Here is a 20,707-nt window from a genome sequence, read left to right as displayed (position 1 = left end):
ACACCATGCAGTGGTAATAAAAATACAAAGGCAAAACTATTAAAACGAGGTAACAAAAGAATGTTTTCTAACTCTGGGTTCTTCTGGAATGTGAAGTTGATATAACAGGTATTAAACAGTGTCCTTTAGACTTACAAATATTTTCGCTGTCAGTAGACTAAAGCAAAATTGTTGACACTACATTATGCTCTTGAATTGTTGACATTCCATAGGAAAAATTCTTGACCTTAATAGTAAATAAGTCCTTTTTGTTATATGACAATGGCAATGACAAGTCAGCATAGTGCTCGTATTTATAACCCGTCAATCAAGTTATAGGCTTGTGAAGTTCGGTAACCTTTGCCTAGACTTGGCTAGAAGGTTAATGTGTATGCTTGAAATAAGAGGTAACTATAAATCTTGAAATAGTCATACTGGTTTAATGTTTCCAGTTTTCTCTGTGACGTCTTACAGCAAACGGGATGAACATGCACTCTGTCTTGCGTTGCATTGCTATGGTTGTTTTTTACTACAAACTTAGAGCACTGAAAATGCCTCTTTTTCCCACGTATCACAAAATAAACTCCTTCACACAAATTTAAATCAATTCACAGTATTAATTTATTTTCAGAATTTTATGATGTCTTTTTTCTATGTCTTAAGTGGGAAAGTGATAATTTGGCAAGGCAAAATGTGCTTTTTATTGTTTTTCACCTCATAACTAAAAAGATGAAATGGATTTCATCTGGAAAAACTCAGACAGATTGAATAAAGGGTCATGACAGTCAAGGTGATCCCCAAAGCCGTTGTTGTCTGTTGCCAGATTTCTGTCCTCTTATGACATAACTCTGGCTGACACAATATGCTGACTCAGCTCTAATAGACAGAAGACAACAGCTGCAAAACCGTAAGGGCTTCTAGGAAAGCCAACTGTATCGACCCTTCAGTCATAACTACAAAATGACTATAACTGACAATGTTACTCAACTATACTGTAAATGCAGAAATGTTTGCGGTAACTGTTTCACCGCGAACTTTAAAAAAACACGAGAACATTTTTGTCCAATACTGTTACAGTATGTGACTATAGCACTGCCGCAAACTTAAAACCACCGCGAACACTCCATTTTCCCCTTAGCAGGAAATAAAAACCACGCGAACTTAAATGCATTTACAGTAATGCTACAACCCTCTGTTTGGGAAGCATGCTGTAATGCATTTAAGTTAGCATGGTTTTTATTTCGCAGTAGGGAGAAAATGGAGTGTTTGCGGTGGCTTTAAGTTCGCTTTTGAAACAATAGTAGCGCTACAGTCATTGGTGGGCAAAAAGTTTCGTGGGGGTTTTACGTTCGCTCTGAAGAGTTTATCGTGAAAGCCGCGAACATAAAACCACCGCGAACATTTCTGCATTTACAGAATGGTAGTACACCTCTAAATTATTCTGCAATGATTTTTGGAACCTGAGCCATGACTGCTAAGGTCATGAATAAACTTTCCTGTTATATTTGTATGGTACAGAAAATAATAGAACAAGAAGATACATCTAAATATATATATTACATCATTTGTTATGGCTTTTATTCTCATAACGGACATACTTACCATGCATATATGGTATAAACATGTTGCCTTCAAGTTATGTTTTGAAAACAATGAAAAATGGAAAAATAACATATGACGTGATATGTAAACATTCTTATATAATATATAGATCTGTCTTTTGTACCCTTCTTTTTAGCCTTTACCTTTATTTGCATCTTGGAAGCACTCTTGAACAAGGTTGTCAAATTGCCTACGTTTACTTGCGGCCATTTTTGGAATGACTGCGGTCTTGCAACCAATGTCAGTGTGTGGTTCCGTTGATTGACAGTAATGAAAACGTTGCTTCAGGGGAAGCGATAAGCTTCGTTGAGCGCAAGGTAGCCGTCTGAGCGATGAGGAATTTTGTCCTGCTTGTAGTGTATTCATTGCGAACAAAGATGGCTTTGTCCGTTGATGAATATATTACACGCGATGACAACTGTTGTATTGTTTGCAGATCATTGTGCACGGAATGCCTCATTTAAGGTCTTGCTGTAACCTGTCAAAGATGAACCTTTTGGTTACCCCTTAAGGGCTTAGAGAAAGTCAAGGTCACTCGACAGTTCAAAGTCCTAAACACTGTTATTTTCAAGCTGAGTAAGGAGAGACATGGACCGATGGTTCGGTAACCTGATAGGCCTAGTACTGTGGTCTGGTAAGAAAAGAGCATTGCACAAGAACGTTTTGACAGGGCTGCTAGAAGAGCGATTTACTGTAAATGCCTTTAACTTCACAGCTGTTTTATATTCACAATGTTCGCAGTAAACCTCTTTAAAAACTTAAAAACACCACAAAAATAGGTTTGGGGTCTGGCATCCAGGCTACAGTGTTTCAACCGCTCTGCTTTCTCCCTACCTCAAAATTGAATCACCACAAACTTAAATGCATTTACAGTATTAAGTTATCAGGCTGTGTTGGAGGCACCTGTTTGAGTTCCCACACACCGTGGACATTGTGACAAGGTCGTCCAGGTGAGGTCACCTTGCCGGAGGCAGGAAAGGTCGCAAGAAGTGGTGATGAGAAATTCATGCTTGAAGACATAACTTAATAAGTATCAGCAGTCTCTTAAATGAGAATCTTTCCACACAAATTAGACCTGCTGATGCCTCACTAGTGTTTCATGCCCTTGTTTTTTCTTAGAATTAAAGCAATTAGGAAACCACCAATGAGAAAGGAGAATGACATGCAAGGAATGGTAACCCCTTGGGAGTTGTGTGTGGATACCATCAGCATGTAATGTAATTCTATTCAACTGTGTGCCTGGTGCCCTCAGGCTGAATTAGTTCTCATTTTGCAGATTCAGGTTTAGAAAAGAAAAGGGTTTAAAATTAAAACTTCCAATCTGGTTTTGATACATTACACAACAAGGAAGTCAGACACAGCAGACTTCATCGCCTTACCCATACTGCTTTGCAACTCTTCAATAGCAGTATTTCTCGACATCTGCCACAAAATCAAAGAACGTAGCATGTCCAGAACAGAAGATACAAAAACAGGAAGTTCTGCTGCAGTGCCAGGGAAAGCCGCTAGATAGGGCCCAAAATCGACCTTGACCTTTATCTTCGCCAGACCTACCCACAAACCAAATATCATTAATTACCACCCATAGCTTCTTGAGTTATCATGCTTGCCATAGTATGTCGAAACAGACCGCCAGACGCACACACAGACATAAAAGAATGCCTTCATCTAAGGTAAGATTACTGCTCAGAGATAACAATGCAGACATTACAACTACATTACAAATGAGTTGGACTGTTACAGATTTGCGTAGCAAAACCTTTGTTGGATCCGTTGGCATGTGTGGTGGCCGCCGTCTTGAATTGTAACGTCTTAGGGTCGCCATACCGATTGATTGTTAAATGAGAGGGGTGTTTTTGGGAATCGCTAGCGTTCTCTCTATTTTTAACAAATCGGCTCACAACTATCACACATTCAACTCATATAAAAAGAAAAATTCAATACCAATTCATATTTATAAAAAGACCCTGTAATCGCTTAACTAACATAGCAAACCTGAAGTATATGTAGCACAAATTCTTAACTCTAGTTTAGCATATGGTTAGGACAACTTCAAGTTTATAGTCAGTAACACTACCACCAAGGGACCATTGTTTTCCAGGGAGTTGGAAATTTCCACCCCAAATCCAGGGGTGCCAAAGAATTCATACGAATTTTACGGAATACCCATACGATCCATTACTAGAAACATACGATCCTTAAGGAATACATACGATCCGTTACGCAGAAACATACGATCCTTACGGAATACGTACAATCCATTATGCGGAATACATACGATCCTTACTATTTGTTGGGTCACACGACATGACCGCCAAATTCAAGATGGCGTACTCGGGATAACCAGTTCTTTGTACGATATCTTGGCTTTTAAGAGCTTAATAATGGCATATCCCATCCGGCTAAACTCTACAAATCTCAAGCTGCTCCAAATCAAGACTGATGTAGGCTTAGACCAACTAGGAGGACCAGACAAAGCTAGATTCGGTGCTAGCGCGATGGCCAACAAATTAGTAAGGATCGTATGTATTCCGCGTAATGGATCGTATGTATTCCGTAAAACTCGTATATTTCTGCGTATTGGATCGTATGTATTCCGTAAAATTCGTATGTTTCTCGTAATGGATCGTATGTATTCCGTAAAAATCATATGAATTCCGTGAAATTCGTATGAATTCTTTGGTACCCCTGAAATCACCAAATGGCTAATCCCCTTGTAAGTGTCACTGTGAGATTATACAGCCTTAGGGGCTATTGCACCTGATGTGTGAGATTAAGTCGGCAATAATAAGTACCTGTCAGTGGAACAATGGGTCCCGTGTTCTGACCTGTGAGTTTGAAGAGATCTTTGCGTGACGTTGGCAGGTGACGAGACAAATCATTTGGGTGAACAGACACAATGGCAACAAGCTTAGTAAGGTCAGGGAATGTATTTAAATCATTTGTTATAAAGAATGGCTTGTTTGCTTCAGAAAGTTGCATTTGTTGATTTTTTGTTGGTCTTAGGATTAAGCTAACGTTATGTATGGATTATTTTTGTTCTCCTCATGTTGGTAGGCTTTTCACATCATCATCATAATCATTACCCCCATATGGCTCCATCAGGTGCAAAGTAAGGGGGGGAGTTGAGGTCCCGGGCTAGGGCGGGCAGGCCTCCAGCCTGGCACAGAACGACTCAATGGTGGGAGCAGGGCATATAAATAGGGGAAAAGGATTGAAATTTTCTGGCTTGTTGTAAAACTACAAGTTATAGAAGAACTTTCATATGGGTGAATTTTTTTATACACGTCTAGATCCTAAGAAAGATAATACTTTCATACAAAGAAACAAACAAAAATGTGAAATCTCAAATTTTCTTGAATCCCAGATGGTCCCTTTCCTCAAGACATGTCGACAGCAATGACTTTTCCACCTTTCTGTTTCTATAATCTTTAAGTAACACAAGAAAGATTTCTCCCGTGGCATGATTATTCCAGCACAGGCCTCAAGATGCCGGTGACTTTTCCACCTTTACTTCTATCTTTAGCAACCAGAGTTTACTTTAGCGGCGGGAACGTTCCAGCAGGAGTCAAGATAAAGGTGAACACATGGAAATTCCCCACCCTTCCATCAAAAAGGAGTTAGCAGGGTTCAGTCTAGGCTCAAGGTTCTGGGTTCTAGTCCTAGGGTTCATTTCAGGCCAGTGGTTCTGGGTTCTGGTCCTACTGACTTTTAAAGGTTAGGTATAACCGGTCGTTCACGGTAATAATAATAAATAGTATAACCAGCTGCTGCTGTGCTCCTACAAGGCTGGTGTGTTCAGACGAAGGTCGGTTATCCCTGCTATATAGATACAGATATTAACCAGTACTTCACAGTGCTGAGGTGGGTGGGATTCAGATCTAGACAACATTTGGTAGAAAGTTGGTGAACGATTTGTACTAACTACAGGACTTGGCATTTGAGACTGTGTAGCATTGCGTTGCGTAGACACGATTTTTACTGCACCCAAAATGGCGGATGTTCAGTGGTACAACGCACAGTTGACATGAAAATCGTATACATGGGAATGCTACACAGTTTCACATGGCCAGTCCTTTGCTACACACTTTAGACCAGTTCCTACCAAATAACATTTATCCAATTCCCTCCCAGTTTATATCAAGAAGGCCTCAACATCGTACATTGATTTCTGTGGGTTTAAAAAAAAATGTGTAGCAGGGTTGTTTTATTTGTTTGGGATTAGGTGAAGGGGCATACGTAAAAGTATACATATGCACGTACAGATGTCGACATCCATAAAATGCAATTAAAGAAGCCTAAGAAAGATCAATATTAGTATTGCGCGGTATGCTAAGTGTTTGCTTTATTTGCGATAATGTCATATGTGCAAAGTGCTCTGGCAGATAAAGTCTGAAAGGTTTCATATATGGTCTGGAACAAAGTTGAGTTAAGGTAGCCATCTTGCCAACTGGGCCAATAGGTGATGTATTAAGGTAGACAAAGGGACAATTGTTGTAGATAAGGCAGGTGGACTTTAGTCTTCTTCCATCAGGTGGGAAAAGAATGTCTTAAAAGTAAGTATGCATCCTGTTAGGAGTGTGTCTTACTGTAACAGTTACACTGTAAATTTGAAGTCTAAATAGTCCAGTGAAAATTGATGGTGTTTGAATCTGCGTAGATCAGTGTACAAAGGATTTGGCTTAGGACATTTAAATTTCATGGATGACTTCAGTGAGGGTCTGAATGGGGGATCCCGACAACTCTTTACGCTGAATTCTAAAGAACCTGACCTACCGTAGAAGTAGTGTATTATGCTAAATTTTAATGAATTCAACTACGCAAAATTAGGATGGCTCGCTATCAATTACTTGAATAAGGCGGTTTCCCTACAAATTATGCAATATGAAAATACATGTAGCTTGCCTATGCCTTACGGAAAAGGGCCATGCAGGCTCCCTTAAGTTTGCACTTTGATTTTTGCCCTTTTTCACCCCAAAATGTTGCGAAATACTAATGCTTTTTTGATAGCTAATAGTGCAATTCAGCTTGGCCATGACTCACGTTTGTAGCCGAACACACCGGGTCACCCCTGCTCTTCTGAATAATTGTGTAATAAAAAAAGGGTAAGTGGTCTTTATGGCATTTGATTCCAAGAAAACGGTAGATGTTGACACTTCTATGAAACACAATCTATTCTAAGTGGAGCAAAATTCTTCCACATTCTTGCATTAGATTTTGGTCTCTGATGTCTTCCAAAGCATTAACTTTGCCTTTTGCCTTATTGACTAACTCTTTGAATTTTAGAAACCAACCACAACGACAAAATACAAGTCGCTAGAGCCTACAGAATATTATTGAAAGTATAAATCATTGTTCAAGTATGCCATTAATGGGATCCAATATTACCTCCAGTTGCAATAAAAACGTAATTTAAGATTTTATGATTGTGCAGTACTAAATAGATTAGCAAGTATTACCTTATCATATAGAGCAAATATGGGATGAATATTAAAGACTTAGTGGAACAATTTATGCCTTTGTGTGTGCGACTGGGTAAATGTTAAAGGGCATCAATTTGGCATTGTCATTACACGTGACTCACTCAGGTAAAAGGCAAATGTTGTGTTATGAGTATGTGTGGAAGATATCGGTAAATACATGTATGCATTGTTTCTTTACTGTTATCAGGATAAGACTTTTAGTCATTGTGTATCTCAAACAAACATAGCTCTTGGGGATATAGATTTATGCAAATGATGCACTTCAACTTTCAGCATTGTAAACTCAGAATCCAGGTGTAGAAAAACTTGTATCCTTGAAGTATTGTTGGATCGAACCTGTTGGGATCAAGTAAGGTATGGGTCACTTTCTTAGAGATCTTTCAAAAAGGTTTGCAAACTTTGCATTTACATGTAGATATGCACAGATTAGGTGTTAGAATGAATCATATCAAGTTATGTAAATATCCCTAGTTATGTAACTCTGAAGCTGGTGTGTTTTGACGAAGGTGCACTTGCATGAAAATTGAATCTTGCAATGTTTAACCCATCTATCTTCGCCATATAGATATTATCATTCATGTGAATTTAGTTGCATACTAATGAAATAGCTTTAGATGTTATGAATGATTTTTATGAATGTTTTTAATCCATTAATTTTTAAGAATTCTTCATTAATTTTCCTACCCTGGGTACCATCCTAGATTACTACCGGGGCTCTTGCGTTCGCAACCCTAAAATTATTTAAAAAATAGTTTTTTTAGGGTAGCAAACACGGGAGCCCCGGTAGTAATCTAGGATGGCACACAGGCTATAATTTTCCTAGAGTCAATTCAAAGGTTTGGGCTCCTAGTCTATATTAGTACATAGTACATGTACTAAGTATTACGTGTATGCGAACAATACTTTATACGATACATTAGTTGCCAAAAGATAAACAATATGACATCTGCTACATGTAGAAGTTTCTACAGGATCATAGGTGTATCTTTGATTCAGAATGATTTAGTCTAAGAATGTTTAATGGCTTTGCAGAAGTTGTGCTGTTTGTGTGGTGTCTCGTTACACCTGTGCTATAGGACAGGTGTTCAGAAACCTTACCTGTGCAGTACAGGTGGTAGTCCTTGCACCTTTTGTGTCTTTCATGTCTACACCTTTTATTCACCCCACCAGACCATGTTCAGAGACAAAGTGATGTTGTCACTTCTCACTGAAGCATGGAAAACTGTCAGATCTAAATGCCACTGTTTGCGCTTCGCTTGAAGAAAAAACAAACTGATTTGTAAAAGATCCCTTTTGTGGTAGGCCTCGCAGTAAGCTAACAAATGTCATAATAGCTCCCCATCATGTCAGGCATAAAGCAACTGCCAACATGTCAAGATCGGGTTACATCTTGCGACCTTGAAGGATTGTCACAAGGTCGTTGGACTAGGTATTCCACATCTTTTTAGCGAATGGCAACGATTCGGGACAAGTCTGTGCTGCATGAATCTCAAATTCTTCTGCAAGGAATGTATTCAGGGTGGTCTCCCATTTATTAATCCCAAGTTTAGGTAATTTATAAGTACACAGATCCCAAGTATCTAAAGCTAATCATGATTATGCAAATGAGGTAAAGCCAAGATGGTAGACACAGATGAACAAAGATTACGACACGGTAGTTTTGGCTTTACTCAAGCTTAAGTACTTTTAAAAAAGCTTGAAAAGCACTAAACTTGGTACGCACAAAGCGGACACCACCTTGAACAGGGCTGTGTTGGATTTCTATGCATCTGTTGTGCAAAGGCCAATACTGTAAATGCATTTAAGTTTGCATGGTTGTAATTTTGCGGTAGGGAGAAAATCGAGTGTTCACGGTGGTTTTAAGTTTGCGTTTGAAACAAAAGTCATTGGTAGGCAAAAAGTTTTGCAGTGGTTTTAAGTTCGCCCTACTATAAAGAGTTCACCACAAAAACGGCAAACATAAAACCACTGAAAACATTTCTGCATTTACAGTATTTTGCAGAGTGGACCGGATATTCACTCAAGTCTAACAAGACGGTAATAAATTTTCAGCGTGTACTTTATATATAACTTCATATTTTTGTATTGGTAATTGGACAGGATATGTAATTTAGAAACCAAGTAGTACAATTTCTACAGCCTAATTTCAAATCTGGGTTCTATAGGTTTGACCCGTCACCATTTGTGAACAAGTAATTTCTTATAGCAGGCACAATTATGTCACATCCTATCCAAATATATTTTGAAGCTCTTTTCAATTCTACGGCCTAATTTGAAATCTGGCTTCTGTAGGTTTGACACATTACCATCTGTGACTGTGAACACGTAATTTCTTATAACAGGCACAGTTATGTAACATCGTATCCATATCAAGCCCTGGAATGAATGATATTGCTGTCTTACATAAGAGAAGTTCTGAGCCTTTGGTCCACTGTATAAAGAAAGCCACACCCTCAGCTATCCAAGAAACATGCAGCATTCGAAGAGAAGGGATTTTGGTCACATTTACTCAGATTTGTTCTGTAATTTGTGAGCATAGAACTTGCATTATGTTTTTCAATTCTACGGCCTAATTTGAAAATCTCGCTTCTATACCTTTGAATCTGTGACTGCGAAATGTGATCACGTAATTTCTTATAACAGACACAGTTATGTAATGTGTAATCCAAGCTCTTTTCAATTGTACGGCCTAATTTGAAATCTGGCTTCTGTAGGCTTGACACGTCACATCTAGATATCTGTGACTGCGAACATGTAATTTCTTATAACAGGCACAGTTATGTCATATTCTATCCAATGCCCATATTCAAGCTCTTTTCAATTTCTGCGGCCTAATTTTAAATCTGGGTTCTGTAGGCTTGACACGTCACCATCTGCGGTATCTTCCCCACAGTTGGGAAACCACATTTGTGGCAGCGGGCCAGACATGGCTTTGGCCCTAATGTGGGAACCATCTGCCTCTGTGTCAGGAAACGTACTGACATGGCAGTTTTCCGTACACCCCTCATCTGTCACATCCACCCATACAGGCAAAGTTCAACACTGTGACGTTCAACCAAAGATCGGGAGGGTACCCAGGCTTTTCGTCTTGTCACTAAGGCGACCCTTGCAATTGAAAAGGGCTGCATTTCAATTTTTGGCGATGCCTCATGAGAGATGGCATTTCTTGTAGTATGATGATTACTCTGAAAATGTTAAGAAAATTGCATCAATGCATTATCAATGTCTTTTAGATGCCCAGTGTGTCAGGAAACGTACTGACATGGCAGTTTTCCGTACACCCCTCATCTGTCACATCCACCCATACAGGCAAAGTTCAACACTGTGACGTTCAACCAAAGATCGGGAGGGTACCCAGGCTTTTCGTCTTGTCACTAAGGCGACCCTTGCAATTGAAAAGGGCTGCATTTCAATTTTTGGCGATGCCTCATGAGAGATGGCATTTCTTGTAGTATGATGATTACTCTGAAAATGTTAAGAAAATTGCATCAATGCATTATCAATGTCTTTTAGATGCCCAGTGTGTCAGGAAACGTACTGACATGGCAGTTTTCCGTACACCCCTCATCTGTCACATCCACCCATACAGGCAAAGTTCAACACTGTGACGTTCAACCAAAGATCGGGAGGGTACCCAGGCTTTTCGTCTTGTCACTAAGGCGACCCTTGCAATTGAAAAGGGCTGCATTTCAATTTTTGGCGATGCATCAGGAGAGATGGCATTTCTTGTAGTATGATGATTGCTCTGAAAATATTAAGGAAATTGCATCAATGTATTATCAATGTCTTTTAGATGCCCAGTGTGTCAGGAAACGTACTGACTTGGCAGTTTTCCGTACACCCCTCATCTGTCACATCCACCCATACAGGCAAAGTTCAACACTGTGACGTTCAACCAAAGACAGGGGGAACCGTGAGGGTACCTGGGCTTTCCGTCTTGTCACTTAAGGCCAGACCCTTGAAAAGGGCTGCATTTTAGTTTTTGGCGATGCCACAGGGGAGGTGGGCATTTCTTGAAGTATGATGATTGCTCAGAAAATACTGTAAGAGGGGACATTCTTGCTGGGATTTTATCATGCGATAAGAAAAAATGGAGTGTTTGCAGTGGTTTTACTGTATTTAAAATGATCGCTATGGTTTTAAGTTTTCTGTGAAGAGGTCACAGCGAAAAATGCAAACATAAAACCATGGCGAACATTTTCCCTTTTGCAGTATGAAGAAAATTGCATCAATGCATTACCTGTCTGAATTATCCTCTAACTGCTGACTTCTATAAGGATTATACAAAGTGATGGTTGGGTGTTTGTATAGTACTGTAGCAAGTAGAAAGGCTGGGCTTTGTTCATTAACCCTCTGTGTGCTGACTCTGCTGTAAATGATGCAAAGTTGAGTGCTGGACAGGTCCAAAGCGGAGAGAAGGTTAAATGACTGCATTAACAATGTACAGTAGCAGGTAGAAATTTATAGGCTGAATACATTGAACTTCTGCTTTAACTTAGTTTAAGGAATGCAAAGTTGAGTGATAGATGGTTGGGTGAGGGTAAATGACAAATTGTAGTGCAAACTGTTTATTGCTATGTACAGTAGCCTACTGGTTGGCAATCACGTTTCTACATAGTGATGTCAATGCTTCAAATTCTCGCATACCACTTTGTCACTGGGTTTTGAATCCTGGAATGAATGGTATCGCTGTCTTGTACGTAAGAGTAGTTCTGAGCCTTTGGTCCACTGTATAAAGAAAGCCACACCTTCAGCAATCCAAGAAACATGCAGCAATCAAAGAGAAGGGATTTTGGTCACATTTACTCAGATTGATAAGTTTATTCTGTAATTTGATAGCACAAAACTTGCGTATCCGAGCCTCATATTGGTCTACCAGATGAATGTAAATCTTGAAATGTTTGCATCGGTTTTATTATCTCCATGAAAAATAGAGATATAGTTTTGGGTGTGCCACAATTCATCTAAATAGTCTAGATGATAGTCAATATTGCGACATGTGCAAGTTGGCTAAAGGTGTTCATGACCAAGCATATATCATGTAAATGTGTATTAAGTCATTTTTTTTGCAGTGATCTGCTGTACTTAGGAATGCGTACCGAAACCCACGTTCTGGTTCAGGTCCGGACCAGGACCCATTGCATCTTTGAATAATTACCTTAGCGGCATAATGCGGCGGCGTTACGACCCGGTGATCGCAAAATTCAAGCGGCGTCCGTCTGCCCCCTGCAGGCTGAGCATGACCGCAAGATCGCAAGACCGATCGGCCTGCGTCGAGGCGTGCGGACCCGCTACACTTCTTCTGGGCGGAGCGCCGATACTTAAAACGTAGTGGCATTGTGTACCCCTCAGAGATCAAGCAAACATGACCCTGTCTGACGCAAAGAAAACAAAGGTTTTGCTACAAAATATCCAATATGGCGCCCACTGCTAGCCATGCGGTCTTCAACCAATCACATCGCTAGCTTCCCTTGACGTTATCCAAATCTCGCGAGAACTTGCGACAACTTGCGAGACTTAGGGAATTCTGTAATGGCTGCCGTGGATGGCAATGATAATTTTAGTCTTTTTCGAGCGCGAATTTCGCGATCTATGGAAGGTTTAAGGTAATCTAGAACGACAAAGATATATCTGAGTGCTAGATTTTTTTACCGGTCCAGTACCGAAATAACCAAATCACAGGGTTTCGGTTTTTTGGACTTGAACCGAAACATTTTTACAGGTCCAAAACCGGTCCAGCGTAACCGATACGCATCCCTAGCTGAACTACAGAATAGTTTCCACCACGTCAACTTAAAACGTTGCAGAAACCTCCTTTCCCCTCTTACCGTGAAATCACCATGAAAATAGGAGAAGAAGAAATAACTACAATGTATTGTTGAACACAATGTTGGTTGGATATTTTTGTATCATACTTTCTATTCTCCATTTTGCCTTGGGAATGGATGCGGAGTAACAGTTACATGTGTGTGCCATATTCAAAGTTACATGCTTTCCTATTTTGTTTCTCTTGTAATACCATTTTTCTCAAGATTCAACATTTTCAGTGTCGTAAATTGAAAATAACTTTTCCATGTTCTTCTCCTGCAGGCTTTGAATATCGCACAGCGCTACTTGAGGGAGCAAATTAGGCGACACTTTCCACAAACCCAGCCTGAAGGCAGCCAATTACTGAGCTCCTTGCACAGACATCTGTTCATCAGGGTTGCCAGGAACAGGTAATGATGAAATTCTTCTCTCATTTCCTTCCACTCAACCAAAATCATTTTACTTTCTTTGGAAACACGTGCAGTGAGTTCTGTCAGTTTTGTAATGCTGGAAGTCTTGAAATGTTCGCGGCGGTCGTATTTCGTGTAGTTTTTGCGGTGACGTCTCCACCGTAAGTCGTGACACCTTGACAGTTCCAATTCGACGGCGAACTTAAAGCAACACTCCTTTCTTCTGCTACCGTGAAATTGACAATATATGATATTTCAAGTTGGTACATTTTCTGTTACAGCCCTATGGTTTGATTCCCAGGAATACTGTAGTTCGGGACGTGACCTCACGTGTCGCTATGGCAACCTCGGAAACCCGTCGACCCAACATGATGCGGCACGCAGGGTTGGGGTTCCTGGGAGACATCCCACTGCAGGAAGTGAGTTAGACCTAGTTTTTCAATAAAGATTGTCATAATAGCATGAAGCTGATTATAAGGATGCTGTGCAAGGATTTGTAGTTAAACTGAATATCAGCTGGTGTGTGTGAGTGTGTGTGTGTCAGTGTGTGTGTCTGTGTGTGCGTGTGGGCATGTGTGTGTGAGTGTGTGTGTGTGTCTCTGTATGTCTGTCTGTGTGTGTGTTTGTGTGTGTGTGTGTGCGTGTGTGTACATGTGTGTTTGTGTACAAGTGTGTGGTGTGTGTGTGTTTACATTTGTACATGTGTGTTGTGTGTGTGTACATCTGTGCACACGCACCTCCCCAAACATTAGGTGTGAATTTGATTGGGGTTATGTCTACGACTATGCCCTCCAAAAGAGGTGGTTATTTTTTGTAAAAGACCAGAATCCGGATTATTTCTTTCCAATATTTGTTCCCCAAATACCTCTAACACTAAGGCCCAACAAGTGAAACATATTTAGCTTGCAGAAATATTTAACTGTGACGTCACCATGCCAGTGGGACTACCATTCACATACAATACAGTTGCGTTGATGTGAAAGGATAGATATTGCTGAAACATTATATAAAAGATCTATTAACTGATTGCTCTGTGAAAAGTAGGTCAATTAGTACGAAAGATCAGCTGACAATAAGATATGAAAGGAAAGATGTCGCTGACACACAATAAGAAATATATCTGAAGTAGTGCTCTCTGAAAAGTAGGGTAATTGTGAATTCAGCTGACAAGCATGAAATATATAGGAAAGAAGATGGCTTATATTTTATTATTAGATTAATTTAGCAATATCTAGATCATTGCAATACATTACATACATCCTTCAAATTTGCAATATAGAGGATACATGTGCATTACATGTATATATGCCAATTTTGCAAAACATCAAATTTGGAACAAGTACAACTTCCAAATGATTAGTTTATATCATTGTGTAATCAAGTCAAATGAGTTCACAAAATGTACTTGAATCTGGTAGATTTGCCAATGACTCCCCTAGTCCCTAAATCAGCTTGATATATAATAATATAAATCCAATGGATCAGATTTGCAAAGGCGGTGTATTTGAGTTGCTGCAATAAATTGTAATCAACCAACAACTGTCCTGAATATGTCAAAATTATCAAAGAACTCTATACAGCACTACAAAGATGAAGATGACAAGCATTGGCCCAGATATTCTCATGTCACAAATACTCCTTTGATACCCTCCGGTCACGGGAAATTCTTGTGTCACGGATACTCCTTTGATACCCTCGGTCCCAAATGATAAAACATACCTTTGTAGTCTTTGTGATGCAGATGTACTTCGAGTGTGCCTGTGAGGGTCTGATCGGTTACCATGGCGATGTAATGATATTACATGATGTCACAGGCGATAGCAGGGGTGCTCGTCACTCAGCATTTATCTCACGAGCTTCTTCTTCTTGCAGACGCAGGTTGCAGCTCTAACGCACCAAGGTGGGTCGTCGTTTTTCTTAAGATCTAATTTTTGTACATCACAGTGTCAGAAGCAATGACAATGAACAATTGTGTATAAGATCATGAGTAATCTTCTTGGTTTGGTGTAGCTTGGTATGAATTCTGTTTTGTTTGATATTATCTACTGAAACATGTTCAAGCATCTCTTGTAGAATGCTGCTTTAAAGGCACCCAGAGCATTTTATGAGGCTTGAAAACTGGAAATATTCTAGTTGCTGTAATCTTTATGAAATTGACATCTAATGCCACTGTTAACCACATTTGAGTGCAGATTTCTTATCAAAAGTGCTCAAAAGCGGCACAAACATAAGCTACATGGTGATCTTTTAGTTTCACGCGCCTAGTGTAAATAGACCGATACCATAGCCCCACCCACCTCCGTCAAAACGTAGAAATGCAAAATTAAAACATAAAAATGCAAATACTTGACGGACATGCAGTCACTCTCTCATTGGTCGAACTGCTAATTGTGATGGACAGTCAGGACCAGTCTACTAGGGCTTGGATTTTCTATCAGTTCTCACCACACAACGACATCGCATCTTTGCTCCTTTAATGTCGATATTTAATGGTATTATGTTATTGAAACTTACTCTGTGTAGGAATGACTAGAAATTGGAGATTTTTTATTCCGGTTTCTTGCCTAATAAAATGCTCTGGATGCCTTTAAAAAGGAACAAATAACTGAACTGAGTCGTAAAGTAAAAGAGTGCATGTCCAACAAAATCCCAGGATTTTTGACTTCCAGAGGGAACCTAGGATGTAGCAAGGGCCTAGTTCCATTTCACAACTTATGCTCATCTTATGTCTTAAACCTAAGGGGTCTTAAGATTAAGACAGTGTGATATCCTATCTGTGCATCTTCTTTGCCAAATGAAGTGATTGACAAATCTGTGTCTGTATATTCTCTCAAATACGTGTAGAGCTTGATGGTCATGACAGTTCCGGGCTTTGAAATTCAGAAATTATTAAAGCCTGTGAGTTGGCAAAGTCTAATTTTGCAGTCCATTCAGTTTTGATATCTGCCCATATTTTCTTTTCCATTCTCTTTCCCTCTTCTTCCTTTTTCTCCTTACCATGAAACTTAAAATATTTGAAGCAGGTAGGCCTGAAAGTATACGTAACCATTGTGAATAGATAAGAATGAAAATTTCTTGTGCAGCTATTTCAACAGCCGTGCTTTTCAAGCCCTTTTTGTATGGAAACCTGAATGTGTGTAGTCTTTGTGGATTTGTTTGAAACTGGAAGTTGTTAAAGCTCTCTCTCAAAATTAGCTCTTATTTCAAAGTAACATCACAAGATAGAAGTTTGAAAAGAAATTCTGGTGGGACATCTGGTTTCATGTGGTGATGCACATTGTATAGTGTTCACCCTTTGAAACCAAAAGCAATCACTTAAGAGGAAAATGAATGAAGGAGCGGTGCCCGCATACATTTTATATGTCCTCAAGTAGGTACACTGGGGATGTCCGTATAAGGACTGATGTGCGGATGTAACGGAAAGTCTTTTGTTGGGAAGTCACGTTTCATCTTGATCTTCTGTGGAAAGCAACCTGAGGCAGTTCTGTCTCCTCAGCCACCTGGGTCCCCTTTGTATCTTCCCACCAGGGCTGGAAATACTGGGTGCATTATGCACTTTTGTGCACCCTATAAATTAGAGCTGTGCACCTAATTTTTGACTGTGGGTGCACCTGTGCACATAGATATAAATTTTTGTAGGCTATAGATTAGACTTTGAGGTACTATTGAGCACTAGTATACAGAATATTCTTGAAATCTTAGAATCAGAAAAAGTAATGTAACCTTTGTTGTACTTTTTTAAAAAAATCACTTGTTTAATATGTTAAAGTTAGCTATAGAATTTTAGATCAAAGAGAGGCAGTTACGGGTTTGTAAATACGTTTTGCTGACTTTCTACTCTATTTTATGATGTGCAACCTAAATTCTTTCAGTGCGCCTAGATTTTAGGTTAGGTGCACCCGCTTCGTTTCAAGGCATCCTCATTTGAGGTGAAGCATGATGCTTTACAAGTAGCTAGTGGTAGTGCGGACGAGTGCACATATTCCCAAAAATTAATTTCAAGCCCTGCTCCCAACCGAATTACAGAAATGCCGGATCAAACGTCATTGATTTCAGCAGGCCAATCAGATGTGAGGAATTTAAAAGGCAGAAGAAGACAGTATTGCGAGTTTCTTTTGAGGCCATGCTAGCTCGATTATATGGATGAGACCCTTTTCGTCCGTTTCCAAGAAACAAAGTTTGTGACCATACTGTAAATCATACAAAGAAGCTGTAAAAGCAGCAAATATATGCTGTAAATTGCAAATGAAAATGGATACTAACGTCGTAGAATGCCAAAGTCAATACCAAAATCAAAGAATAAGATGTGAAAGAACAGAAATGAAAAATCTATTGTTTGGTACAAACCTGTATATTATTACTGTTACCTCTGATGTGTGTTTAGTTATTTGTTCAGCCTTCCTGACCACTTAGATTTCAAAATGAAGGCAACCTTTTTTTGCAACCTTTTAAATTTTTGACACCCTGGCATCAGTTTTAAGGTTCCCAGAGAATGTCATTCATATAATCAAATCAACATGGCCTGATTTGATAAAAGAGAGATATTTCATCCTTTTGATTTGATAATCTTAAAAAAATAAATTTCCTTTGTAGGTTGTAACATCTTCTTTCTGTTCGCAACTTATAGACGATGATGTTGACCTGGATGCACTGATTCGAGACATGAGTTTCGAGTCAAGAGAGCATGTCATGGACAAGCAACCCACTGACGAGGAACATACGCCACTGTTAGGAACAGAGAGAGACACGCCTAGCAACGGCTTCATGTCACAGGCTAGACCGTCCAGGTCAGAGTTTTTCGCTGTTTACAAGTCACTGTCAGATTTGCATTTACTAACAGTAACTATAAGTTCTTGTTCTTCTTACCAAAAGAATGGAATAAGATGTTTGCCATACAGATCCAAAATCTGGGATGCTTTCCTAAGTTTTGGCCTCCCATTCCATAAAGCTTAGCTAATGATATTTGACTGCAACTTAAGTTTGGAGATTCAATTAATCCTTTTTACCCTCAAACTGAGGTAAGTAACAAGAATCTTTTAAGTTTTGAGTCATCATTTTAAAAAAAAACTTAAAAAAAAGATAACCACTTTGGTAGAGGTAAAAATGACAAACTAAATATTGTCAAAAGACTGACCAGTGGACAAGCCCCCTGCTGTAGTGCCTGCATATCTGTGTGGCCCAAGGGCTATAGAAACAGAGATTGGCACTGCCCTATACACCGAAAGGTGTGGGAGAGATATCAACTTTAACTGTAACTGAACACATGATTATTATGTATTGTATATAAAGGTCAGAATAACCTTGAATCGAAATGTGTTTCCAACAGGCCAGTCCATATCAACCTGAACAACAGCCACTCGCCCAATCACAGGATTTCAGGCTCTCCCGTCAATTCTCCGCAGACCCCAAACCCGTTTCCGGACATCCCCGTTTCGGCCAGTCCGACATCCTGGATGATCAGTCCAAGAGCTGCTTCTGCTCCGAGGAAAGACACAGTAAGTTAATCAATCAATCAATCAATCAATCAATCAATCTTTATTCAAAGTCAAGACCAGTTTGAGGATGATCATTCCATGCCTCTGCACCCAGGAAAGGCACTGTAAGTCAGTCAATCAATCAATCCACCAATCAATCAATCAATCAGTCAACCAACCAACCAACCAACCAACCAACCAACCAACCAACCAACCAACCAACCAATCAATCAATATTTATTTAAAGTCAAGACCAGTTTGTGGATTATCAGTCAAAGAGCTGCCTCTGCTCTGAGGAAAGATACAAGAAGTCAATCACTCACTTGCTCGCTCAATCAATCAATCAATCAATCAATCAATCAATCAATCAACCAATCAATCAATCTTTATTCAAAGTCAGTCCAAGAGCTGCCTCTGCTCCCAGGAAAGACATAGTATGTCAATCAATCAATCAATCAATCATTCATTCATTCATAACCAATCTTTATTCAAAGTCAAGACTTTTATTATGATCTTTGATCATCATAGAATCTTATGTAATAGAATACATAATAGATGCCCCCCTGCCCCTCCTCCCACCATGTCATTACGACTGCAGTAATTGTTCTCTTAGGCCACACCAATTTTATTTCTTGGTTAACGGATTTTTATTTTCCAAAAAAAATTTTTTTTTCTAAAATGTTTTAAAAAATCAAAAAAAAATCTGTTAACCAAGAAATTAAATTGGTTTGGCCTTAGAGACAGCCATGTAAATGACTTACACACCTGTAAACACATGTGAGTTCTCCCCATGTCCCCAGGCAGTCCTATCAAGATTTTAGAATGACATCATCACAGACAATCTTATAGTGAAACTAATTGGTTGCATGGTGAAGGCAACGTGGCAAGGTTGTTGGTATTTCTCGGACCATAATCTTAGAGACATGACAGCGGATTTTATGATCATGGGAAAGGCAAGTGCTTTAGGTGTTGGTTTAGTTTCCTTTCATTCATACTTTCATAAGAATCATATGGGTTCTACATGTATGATGTTCCGTGTCTGAAGTTGAAGTGGTTGTATCCGTCTTGCGGGGCATTGTTGACGTTGACAAAACCGTGAGACGGAGCGATCTGACGTGCGTGGCGTTTGTTTTCCCGCGCAATGCGAACTATCAGCACAGTACCCGGATGCATTACCTCACATCCCGGGAACCCCCGGAACCAGCCGAAATCGTGGTTTACTCGTGTTTTGCGTTCACGCTCGTTTTTCGATAGGATTGGATTGGGTTGAATTGGATTAATCCTCCCCAAACTACCTCCGGAGGTGGATAGAAAATAATCCAATCCAAACAATCCGATTGCGATTGGGAGCGTTCACACTGAAAAAATCAATCGCGATCAGATTGTTTCTATCGCGATAATAAGTTTAATACGATGGCGCACGAGGTAATACGGGTCATTGGGATAGTCTACTATAATGTGGGTGGAAATTATTGCATGCGGCGTGATTCCTCGCTAAATTTGTGCCTTTTTAGTGGGACGCAACTTCCAACATTAGAAGAGAAACAAAACCACATGTTATTTTAATGGGTAAATATTGCTAAAATAAACCAGTCAGTTTTCTGCGGCGTTGCCGATTTCGAAAGAAGGTTCCCGAATCGTGCAGTTTCAGCGGCCGACAAGATGATTTTCGCAAACGTACACACTCGCTCCATAAATTATTTTTGTGATTCATTGTACATTTGTGACATGTTGTTGGTACAATTGCAGCGGTTTAACACCCGCTTAAGTCCGCTGTACCCGTATGTATGACGTCGAAACCCTGAAACAAAGCGACCCAGACTGAATTTATCCACTTCGCGTTCACACTGCGCGATTCGGGCGAAAAGGATCGTAAACAATTCACCTGAACTACCTCAGGGTTTGAAATACCACGTGTACATTCACGTGCACCTCAGTGCTTGTAAGATTA

The 20,707-nt window shown here is 39.7% G+C and overlaps 1 protein-coding gene across 6 annotated transcripts in view; it reads left to right on the top strand.

Annotated features, from left to right (window-relative positions):
• The window catches only part of LOC136446824 (growth factor receptor-bound protein 14-like), a 45,694-nt gene that overhangs the window by 8,917 nt on the left and 16,070 nt on the right, over positions 1-20,707 (top strand). For 5 of the 6 annotated variants that reach the window (XM_066445427.1, XM_066445428.1, XM_066445426.1 and 2 more), the window contains exons 2-6: positions 13,155-13,282; positions 13,564-13,701; positions 15,155-15,182; positions 17,910-18,069; positions 18,609-18,777. In XM_066445427.1, the coding sequence (XP_066301524.1) occupies positions 13,621-13,701; positions 15,155-15,182; positions 17,910-18,069; positions 18,609-18,777 (438 nt within the window). In that variant the 5' untranslated portion in view covers positions 13,155-13,282; positions 13,564-13,620. The remainder of the gene's footprint in view (positions 1-13,154; positions 13,283-13,563; positions 13,702-15,154; positions 15,183-17,909; positions 18,070-18,608; positions 18,778-20,707) is intronic. The other variant, XM_066445425.1, reaches the window with a different exon arrangement.

Source organism: Branchiostoma lanceolatum, chromosome 13 (genome assembly GCF_035083965.1).
Source record: "Branchiostoma lanceolatum isolate klBraLanc5 chromosome 13, klBraLanc5.hap2, whole genome shotgun sequence".
Lineage (NCBI taxonomy): Eukaryota > Metazoa > Chordata > Leptocardii > Amphioxiformes > Branchiostomatidae > Branchiostoma > Branchiostoma lanceolatum.
This window is presented reverse-complemented; position numbering and strand designations above follow the sequence as displayed.